This window comes from Otolemur garnettii, unplaced genomic scaffold, assembly GCF_000181295.1.
Source record: "Otolemur garnettii isolate 467f Iridium unplaced genomic scaffold, OtoGar3 scaffold00137, whole genome shotgun sequence".
In the NCBI taxonomy this organism is placed as follows: domain Eukaryota; kingdom Metazoa; phylum Chordata; class Mammalia; order Primates; family Galagidae; genus Otolemur; species Otolemur garnettii.
The window spans coordinates 462,162-473,325 of record NW_003852532.1 but is presented as its reverse complement, the minus strand read 5'-3'; the positions used below and the strand labels follow the sequence as shown (position 1 = coordinate 473,325).

Sequence of the window (11,164 nt, the reverse complement as noted above, 5' to 3'; positions counted from 1 at the left end):
GCCGGTTGAGCTATAGGCGCCGAGCCGAGGTGCTGTATTTTAAAGCACCTTTATAGCAAAGCAATGTGCAATATGGTATTAAAATACCAAATTATTTTCAATAGTTTCAAACAAAGTGCTGCAATTGCCTGCTTTACCCTCTCACGTTAAGCCCTCCCCACAGCAACCGTCTCTGCAATCCACTTAGCTATTCCTGAAGGATTTACACATCTCCATATTTCTATAGGCTATGTCAATGTGGCTTTCTTTGAACTGTTTATATGAACTTCTTATGATAGTATAGTTTGAGCATTCCTAATCCAAAATGCTCCAAAAATCCAAAGCTTAAAACTTTTTGAGTACTAACTTAAAACATGAGTACCAACATGATTTCACAAATGAAAAATTTCACATATGTAAGTACCTAACACAAATTCTGTTTCTTGCAAAAAGTTATTTAAACTATTGTATAAAATTACCCTCAGGCCATGTGTAAGGTGTATGTGAAACAAATGAATTTTGTTTTTAGAATTATTTCCTATCTCCAAAATACCTCCTTATATCTGTGGAATTATCTCAAGATCTGTAAAAATTCAAAATCCACAAACTTCTGGTCCCAAGCATTTTGCATGAGGGATACTCGACCTGTAATAAAAATGGATCTCTGGCATAATCATCCTCTCCCCTTCCCTTTCTCCAAGCTCCCGATAGAGTGGGATTGGCCTTTTTGGTTAAATCAATATTTGGTTGTTACATTAGTGTGCTGATGCAAATTCTGTCCAGACTATGCATTGTAGTAAACTCTAATAATATTATTTCCTTTCTCACTCTTCCTGCTCAAAGTCAGCAATTGTCATTTTCCTTCTGTTTCTTTTCATAATACTTTGATTGCTGGATCTTCCCACACTATTCACTAGCTTGCTACTATGATTTTCTACAAGGTTTACCATACCAGATCATCCACTATTTCCAGTGTTTTCTGGGCGCTGTCTGGCTTGGAGACCTCCACTCGCCTTTGTGGTGGCTTCAAGCTTTTCTTCATAGCTGTCTCATCAGACTTCCCTTCACCGTCAATCCAGAGACGCTGGCCTACGGAGTCAAAGTCCTGTTTTCTGGATACTATCCCCTTTCTTCATATAGTCCTTTTACTATGTTTTAGATGTTTACTTGGGTACATCTACTATTATAAAATTAAGGTTTAATGATAGCAGGTATGATGGTGACACACCTGCTGTCAGGGATAGATGTGTCTACATGGTTTGGTTGCCCTTGACACTTGGTCCACAGTTGTCATCCTAAGCTATTACCATCAGGATGCTTCTTTTGATCTTTCTTGGGTTCATTCTCCTGTTTTCTGTCCTTTTTCAGTGAGTGTGAAACAATCCTCCAGTCACTTACTGATGATAGGAAATAACAACTTGGGGCCTTATTTGTCAGCAAATGTTTCTATTTTATCCTCATACTTGTCTTAGTGCTTGGCTGGGTATAAGATTCTATGCTGAAAGTAATGTTTCTTTACTATTTGGAAAACATTACCTGTGGGTTTTTAGCTGTTGAGAAGTTTGAATTTAATCTAATATTGTATGTGACTTATATTTTTCCACTCTGAAGAAGATTGTGTAACATTTGACTTTAGAAAGTTCTAAAATTTTACAATGATGAGTCGTGATATGATCTTGTTTTCTGCCATTGTGCTATTATCTTGTTGGGCCCATTTAAGCTGGGACTCTTGTCCTTTAGTTAGAGGAAATTTCTTTTGCTGCTTTTTTTTGAAACAAAGTCTCACTCTGTTGCCCAGGCTGGAGTTTCCATTGGTCACTCATAGTAATTGCAAATTCTTAGGTTCAAATGATCCTCCTACATCAGCCTTCCAAGTAGCTGGGAATATAGGTGCCCACCATAATGCCCAGGTCATTTTTCTTTCTTTCTTTCTTTTTTTTTTTTTGCAGTTTTTGGCCGGGGCCGGGTTTGAACCCACCACCTCAGGTATATGAAGCCAGCACCCTACTCCTTTGAGTCACAGGTGCTGCCCAATTTTTCTATTTTTAGTAGAGAGGGGATCTTGCTCTTGCTCAGGCTGATCTCAAACTGAATTCAAGTGAGCCTCCCGCCTCTGCCTCCCAGAGTGCTAGGATTACAGGTGTGAACCATTGTGCCTGACTCAATTTCCTTTATTTATTTCACTGATTTCCTCCTTTTTTTTTTTGTTTCATTATACTAGAATTCCTGTAATTTAGATGCTGGATATTTTTTCTTCTGTATTTCTTTCAGCAAGAATTCCCCAACTTTATTCATCAATCCTTTTACTGAGTTATATATTTCGATGTTGTGCTTTTACGAACTCTTTCTTATGGTGTTTTTTTCTTGGTAAAATGTTATTTTATATTTATTTAATGGGTATAATGTTATCTCCCTGCCTGTTGTATGTTTGTACAAAGTTCCCCCCCCCTTTGTTTTTGTTTTTGTCTTTTCTCAGGAGTGAGACCATCCTTTATAATCCCTGATAAAGAGAAAATTGTAAAAGTTTACTCACAGCTGGGAGCATGTGAGTGGGGGTTGTTGATTTTGAATATCATTAGGCCATTTAGGGGGTACTTCCTCATATCACTATTTTCAGGTATCCCTTCTGGCAGGTTGGAAGAGTTCCTAGAGAAGGTTTTTTGTCTCCTTCCTAGAGACAAAGGCCTGACCGCCAGTGTTCTGGAAAGTAAAGGCGGGGCTGGGAGCCTCTCTTTAGCATTAAGCATTCAGTATATAGAAGTTCACTTAATTCTCCAGTTTTAATACAACATCTGACATCCCTCAGCACAGAAACTTTGTGCTCTCCAGCCTTCTGCTGAGCAGGGGGAAGGGGCGAGTGTCAGGCAGGTACAATGGAGGAGGAAATCGCATGTTAGATCTGCTTCACTGCCCCCATCCTCACTCTGTGCCCCTCATCTCCTTAACCCCAATTCTATGTACCCTGCCAGGTTGGTTCTTAGCCCTCTCTACGCAGGTGCCACTCACCCACCTGCCTCACAGCTTCAAATGTCTGCGCTTGTCTCCTCTCCTCTTTTCCACTCCTGTGGGTTCTTTTTTAAAACATGCATTGCTGTGGTTTGAGGATGAAAAAAAATTAATTGTATATGTGTGTCAACTGCATCATCTCTATCCAGAATTCTTTTTGTGTTTTATCCAGAATTCTAACTGGACCTCTTCTGTTCTTCTTCATTGCAGCCCTCTAGTGGTTTCCTTTATGACACTTGTCACAACCTCTAATTGAACGTGCATTTACTTATTTGTTGCTTATCTCAAGTAGCAGCATCAAGGAGGGGAGAGATCACATCTGCACTATTCACCCAATGCCCCTTTAAGAGCAGGTGTTAAGGTGTTGAGTGCGTGTGGAATGAGTGAGCAGATGAGCCGCCCTCATCCCCCAACACCATGCCCCGCCCCCCCAGCACTGCTCCCTGTACTTTCCAGGTGTTCCCTGTCAGCCCTCCCTCGCCTCCCCTGAGATAAGTGCTTTTTATCTTCACGTTCACTTTCCAGATGAAGGAACTGGGAAACAGAGTGGTTATGGAGTTGACCAAAGCCACCCAGCAAGTGACAGAACTGTGACCTGAGCCCCCCAGACAGCTGGCTCAGAACCCACAGCCTCCTCACCTGTGTGCACAGTGGCTTAAATTAGCGAGTTTGGGCAGAGGATCCTTTAGGGTGAAATTGTTCATATCCCCCCGTCTTCCAATAGGGGAATTAAGATTCATGTAGTGTCAATAGCTTGTCTAAGATTGTTCAGCTAGAAGTGGGACATAAGGAATTAAAATCCCAGTCACTGGGACTCAGGCCCAAAGTTCTTAACCATTGGGGGCAGTGCCACAGCACCAGCAGCTGCTCAGAACAGCTGCGCAGGAACATCTACGGACACATTAAAGCTAAAGCTAGAGGCCGGTAGCCAGAAGCCACAGCCCAGAACAACAAATAGAAAGTAGTCTTATCAATTAAGTACATATTTTAGCACATCATATTTACTTAGTATTTATTCTAAATACTATTTCATTAGGACCTTCTGACTTCAATAGAGACATTTGTACATAGAAGTATTTGCATTTACTGACCTCTTGATATAAGGTAAAACACACATCTGATGCAGGACAATAAATCTGATGATAAAAATAGAACAACTTTTTGACATAAATGTCTCTGGAGTCAGAGTGGCTTGAATGCTGATTCCCTTCTTATTAGCTGTCACTTTCCATCGATAGTTCAAATTTTTTTTTTTTATGAGACCAAGTCTCACTCTGTACCCCTGTGTAAAGTGCTGTGGCACCATAGTTCACAGCAACCTCATCCTTGTGGGCTCAAGCAATCCTCTGGCCCTGCCTCTCTAGTAGCTGGGACTACAGGTGCCTGCCACTACCCCTAGCTGGTTTTTCTATTTTTAATAGAGACAGGGTCTTGCTTTGCTCAGGCTGGTCTTAAACTCTAGAGTTCAGGTGATCCACCCACCTCAGCCTCCCTGAGTGCTAGGATCACAGGCATGAGCCATCACACTTGGAGTGAGTTCAAACTCCTCATAAAATGGGGATATGAAGACTCTAAGTCCATCGGGAAGATTAAATGCTAACACACATACCTTTCACTAGGTATAAAGCATTCAATAAATATGGTTGTTGGCCAGCCACAGTGTGTTAATCCTAACACTCTGGGAGGCCAAGGTGGGAGGATTGCTTGAGTTTAGGGCTTTGAGACTGGCCTGAGCAAAGTGAGACCCTTTCTCTACTAAAACTAAAAAAATTAGTCAGTCATGGTGGTGGGGCCTGTAGGTCCAGCTACTTGGAAGGCTGAGGGAGGAGGATCATTTGCTAGCCCAGCAGTCTGAAGTTGCTGTGAGCTGAGCTGAGGCCATGGTACTCTAGCCTGGTTGATATAGCAAATAATATCTATTAGGACAACAATGCTCTTACGTATAACCTACTTCAAAAAACAATTTCATAAGATAGCAATTGAAGTTTATGAATAAATCATATGAAGGGAGAATATGTTGCAGAAATATAGCAGACAGCTGATTATTCAATTAATAAGCAAGACTTGGCTATACAATGAAAACCACAGTTTTGTATTTCATTGTTTCTCTGTGGTTGCATTACTGCCACCTTGTGGTCATGTGAAATTTTCAAAGGAGGAATTTTTTTTTTTTTTTGAGACAGAGTCTCACTATGTTGCCCTCAGTAGAGTACTGTAGTGTCATAGCTCACAGCAACCTCAAATTCTTGAGCTAAAGCGATTCTCTTGACTCTGCCTCCCAAGTAACTAGGACTACAGGTGCCCACCACAATGCCCAGCTATTTTTTGTTCAGTTGTCATTGTTGTTTAGCTGGCCTGGGCCGAGTTCAAACCCATCAGCCTTGGTGTATGTGGCTGGCACTGTAACCACTGTGCTACTGGTGCCAAGCCAAAAGGAGGAATATTGATGCAATTAAGATAGACAGTGAAAATATTCTTGTTGTATGTGCCTTAAACATCTATCAAATACACAATAATTATAAATATTTCACTATTGCTAAAAATCCCATTTCTAATTAAAAAGCAATGGCTCATACCTGTAATCCCAGTGTTTTGGAAGACCAAGATGGGAGGATCACTTGAAGCTAGGAGTTTGAGACCAGCTGTGGCAATATAGAGAATCCTATCTCTACAAAAAATAAGAAAAATTAGCCTGGTGAAGTGGCATGCACCTGTTGTCCTAGCTACTTGGGATGCTAAGGCAGGAGGATCACTCGATCCCAGGAGTTGGAGGCTTCATTGCACACCACTGCATTCCAGCCTGAGTGACAGAGTGAGACTCTGTCTTAAGGGAAAACAATTTAAAGAACCTCCATAGATGACCACTTCCCTATGTTGGCCCCTCCCATAAGCTGACCTAATTTTCATAGACCAGGCATACACACATATGTATCAGTACAGTAGGACTAGTTCCTTGTGTTGACCACCTCCATATGTTGGCCAGTTTGTTACAGTCCCTTGCGGGTCAACTTACAGAGTTCTACAGCATGTCTATGGATATTGGTCACCACGACAATCCTTGAACTTATACTTAGCATTGTCTTAGTTATTCAATATATCTGTGTCTCAGTTTCCTTATCTTAAGAATGTGGGGGCGGGGGGCAGGTGCAGTAGTGTATGCCTGTAATCCCAGCACTCTGGGAGGCTGAAGTGGGTGGATTGCGAGAGTTCAGGAGTTCTAGACCAGCCTGAGCAAAAGTGAGACCTCGTCTCTTTTTTTTTTTTTTTTTTTGAGATGAAGCCTCAAGCTATCCCCCTGGGTAGAGTGCCATGGCATCACAGCTCACAGCAACCTCCAACTCCTGGGCTCAAGCAAGTCTCCTGCCTCTGCCTCCCAAGTAGCTGGGACTACAGGTGCCCGCCACAACGCCTGGCCATTTTTTTTTGGTTGCTGCCATCATTGTTGTGTAGCAGGCCCGGGCTGGGGATTTGAACCCGCCACCTTAGGTGTATGTGGCTGGTGCTTGAGCCACAGGCGCTGAGCCGAGACCTCGTCTCTTAAAAAAAAAAAAGCTGGGGGCACCTGTAGTCCCAGCTACTTGGGAGGCAAGAAAATTGCTTGAGCCCAAGAGTTTGAGGTTGCTGTGAGCTGTGATGCCACACCACTCTACTGAGGGTGACATGGTGAGTCTCTGCCTCAAAAAAAAAAAAAAAAAAAGAATAAAGAAGGAGATGGAGGATGAGGATTAAGGTAATTCTAATGCTCTGGTTTCAATACAAAATGATTTCGCAGGGTCATTTAAAAATGCTTTGGGCCTGGCACGGTGGCTCACACCTATAATCCTAGTGCTCTGGGAGGCCAACTAGGGCTGACTGCTTGAGCTCAGGAGTTCAAGACTAACCTAAGCAAGAGCAAGACTCCATCTCTAAAAATAGCCGGGCATTATGGGTGCCTATATTGCCAGCTACTCGGAGTGTGAGACAAGAGGATTGCTTGAGCCCAAGAGTTTGTTGTGAACTATGATGCCATGGCACTCTACCCAGGGTGACAGAGTGAGACTGTTTCAAAAATAAATAAATAAGTAAAAATAAAAATAATGCTTTGGAGATACAAATCTCCCTAAAGACCTAAAAGTCACTTATTACAAGACTATAATGATTACTCAGGGTGAAAAAAAATCTCCTGCTCTATAACTTTATGGAAGGGGAGGCAGGAAATTTCTGAGTTCACCAAATTATAAAAGTGGCTGGCTAGGATTTATTGGAGACATTTTTTTTTTTTGAGATAAGATCTCACTCTGTTGCCCAGAGTACTATAATGGCATCATCATAGCTTACCACAGCCTCAAACTCCTAGACTCAAGTGATCTTCCTGCCTTGGCCTCCCCAAATGCTAGGCTTACAGGCATTAGTCACCATGCCCAACCCAGAAAACGTACTTTCAAAAATACACATCTGGAAAAAAAATGATGCATATCAAATTTCCTCTTTATTATTTTGGTGTCCTTTAAAATGAACATTAAATAATCATGATTATGCTGTTTTCTAATTTACATTTCATTAGACTGAAAAATTCACCACACTTGTAAAGAGACTAAACCTGGGCTAAAGGATAAGTCAACAGCACAGGACACTCGCCTTACAACAGATGTCTTTGGCGCTGCATGTACACGAGCACTGGTGTACCTGAAGAGGTAGAATGTGTATTAGAAGAACAGAATTCCCTAGGCGCAAACACAGGAATATTTGAAAAGCTGTCCAGAAGCCAAATCCCGTTCCAGTCAACTGCCTCATGTTTCTAGCTATTCTAGGATAGCCAAGTTGGCCATTAAGGTAGCTTTCAACATGCTGGGCTGAGCTGTGAAAAGTGCCACATGGTTCTGGGCCCACTGCCCTTCTTTCAGCTCACAAAATCTGTGTAAGCAGCAGCAGTGTTCACACTTGTGTTTTGTTTAAAAACTATGAACATATTAACCATAGTGTACCTTATGTAAAGAGCATAAAGTCAAAATAATGACAAACTTTCTAAGTTCAGTTTATAGATCTGGCAAACATACGTAACAGCAGGTTGAACATCCCTTATCCAAAATGCTTGGGACCAAAGTGTTTTCAGTATTAGATTTCACCCCCCTCCCGCCTCAAATTCTGGAATATTTGCATCATACTTACTGGTTAGGCATCCCAAATCTGAAATGCTCCAATGAACATTTTCTTTTGAGCGCCCTGTCAGAGCTCAAAAAGGTTCAGATTGTGAAGCATTTTGGATTTGGGGTTGGGATTCTCAACCTGTATGTGATGATGCTTTTGCAAACTGTACTCTATGCACACATTAGACATATGTCATGGTAATGTACATCATCCAGCTGAGTCATAACAGGAATTAAATCGGCAAATCAGTGAGGTAATTATCCACTATCTGACTTAAGTTAATAAAGGTCAGATTTCATTTATATGTCATTTATACATATTAATAAATGATATATAAATATTTTATATTTTTCAGTTTGGCTTATATTTCATAACCAAGACTCAGACCTGCCAAAAATTTTATATATAAATAAATGCTTCAAACCAAGAAAAAAGCCATGATTAAATTATTTGGTCTTCAGAGCTTCAATACTAGTACGAATATAATTTTAAAAAATTGATTTTTTTTTAAATTGAGGCCGAGTATCACTTTGTCACCCTCAGTAAAGTACTATGGTGTCACAGCTCACAGCAACCTGAAACTCTTGTGCTCAAGCAATTCTCTTCCCTCAGCCTCCCAAGGAGCTGGGAGTACAGGTACTCACCACAACACCTGGCTATTTTTTTGTTTAGCAGGCCCTGGCCAGGCTTGAACCCACCAGCCCCAGAGGCATGTGGCCAGAGCCCTAACCATTAGCTATGGGTGCCCAACTGGATGTGTTTTACATATATTTTCCTTTCTAAGAATATTAATATTTGGTTTATAATCCTAATGACATCATATATTAAAGAGGGGATAAATGGATGATACATTTTATAGATGATATTCAGGTAGACAAATCCCATAGTCAAGCACATGGTAGACCAATGACAGAAAATGCACAAAGGCACAAGATCCTAATGATTCATTACGGTACCATGTATTAAATGCAATGATGAAATGAAGAACTGACAACCTGAGGTTTAGTCTTACAAAATAAAATGAATTTCTTTACCTTCAGTGATATTATTTAACTTTAAGGGAGCCAGATTAAGGAAAAGGGGAATTTTAGAAACCTAAAAACATAATGAAATCATTTTTCATTAATAAAAAAATTAAGATAAAAATTAAAAAAAAAAGTTTTATAGGTAAAATATTTAGTCATACACACACACTATAAGAACTGGTGACAAATGTATTTTTCAATTGACTTTTTAAAATAAAGATATGGGGCCGGTGCAGTGACTCACACCTGTAATCCTAGCACTCTGGGAGGCCGAGGTGGGTGGATTGCCTGAGCTCACAGGTTCAAGATCAGCCTGAGCCAGAGTCTCTAAAAGTAGCTGGGCATTGCAGCAGGCACTGGTAGTCCCAGCTACTGGGATGGCTGGGGCAAGAGAACTGCTTCAGCCCAAGAGTTTGAGGTTGCTGTGAGCTATGATGCTATGGCACTCTACCAAAGGTGACAAAGTGAGGCTCTGTCTCTAAAAATTAAATAAATAAAAATAAATAAAATCAAATAAAGATATGATTTACATCTATAGAGTTAGACCCCAATCTATATAATGTCATAAATTTGAAGAAAAATGTAACTACTTCCTTTCTCAAGTGGGAGAATAAAAATGATGAAATCTGCTTCCTCTTTAAATCATATTATTTTTCTTCTCATTATTCTTAAATTGATATTTTCTCCCTCTTCTAGGATCAGATATTTAAGGAGCTGCTCACATCTGATGCACCTCATCTTCTGCAAGATTTGGACACATATTTAGGAGAAAAAGAGTGGTTTATTGGTAATTCTGTGAGTATATTTTACATCTTAAAATTCATAAATATAGAATAAAATGGAAAATAAAGTATAAGCCAAAAACTTATAAAAATTTTTTGAAATTTGGGCAGCGCCTGTAGCTCAGTGGGTAGGGAAGGGTGCTGGCTCCATATACTGAGGATCGTGGGTTTGAAGCTGGCCCCGGCCAGCTAAAACAGCAGTGGCAACTGCAACAAAAATAGCTAGGTGCTGTGGTGGGCACCTGTAGTCCCAGCTACTCAGGAGGCTGAAGGTAAGCCTCAGCTTAAGCCCCAGAGTTGGAGGTTGCTGTGAGCTGTGATACCATGGCACTCCACTGAGGGTGACAAAGTGAGACTCTGTCTCAAAAAAGAAAAAAAAGTTTTTGAACATTATATTACCCATCTGGAGAGGATATAGTATATAGCAGGCACAAAAACTAAGCTTCTTTAAATAAGCCTTTTTTAGTAGATTTGACTTTGGGATAATAAAATATTTCATATAATTATGTAACAACAAAAATTTTGATATCAAAAGCAAAATGCAACAAATGAAGCCAACTGTGCTGAAGAGGTGCACACAGCACATAGAGAATGCACATGAACTCCACTGGTGAGAAACTGTTCCAAGAAACATCAGTTGTCATTGGTAAAACATAGTAATTTGATGATACATTTCAAGACAGATGCTCTCCAGACAAAAAATAAAAATCACACACTTTCAGTAATCATATTGTTGGTGTAGGTACTGTCAGGGTCTCCCCCAGAAGCAGGGTCTGCTGAGAACTGTGGAAACTGGTGGCAATCGACTGAAGAAATACAGAGTTAGAAACATCGGTAAAGAAAGAGACATGAGGCTCGACGCCTGTAGCTCAAACGGCTAGGGCGCCAGCCACATACACTGGAGCTGGCTGTTTCGAACGTAGCCCAAGCCTGCCAAACAATAATGACAGCTATAGCCACACACACACACACACACAAATAGCCGCGTGTTGTGGTGGGCACCTGTAGTCCCAGCTATTTGGGCGGCTGAGGCAAGAGAATCCCTTAAGCCCGAGAGTTTGAGGTTACTGTGAGCTGTGACGCCACTAGCACTCTAGTGAGGGCAACGTAGTGAGATTCTGTCTCAAAAAAAAAAAAAAGAAAGAAAGAAAGAGATGAGAGACATAGAGTAGAATTTTCAAGGGTAGAAACTCAGGGGACCACTGCCCATTTGTGGGGTCCCAGCAATGGCTCTGAGTGTCTATT

At 40.9% G+C, this 11,164-nt stretch overlaps 1 protein-coding gene across 1 annotated transcript in view; it reads left to right on the top strand.

Annotated features, from left to right (window-relative positions):
* HPGDS (hematopoietic prostaglandin D synthase) overlaps positions 1-11,164 on the top strand; it is a 23,810-nt gene that overhangs the window by 10,060 nt on the left and 2,586 nt on the right. Inside the window, exons 3-4 of the mRNA XM_023518400.1 lie at positions 897-1,081; positions 9,834-9,932. Of these exons, the coding sequence (XP_023374168.1) occupies positions 897-1,081; positions 9,834-9,932 (284 nt within the window). The remainder of the gene's footprint in view (positions 1-896; positions 1,082-9,833; positions 9,933-11,164) is intronic.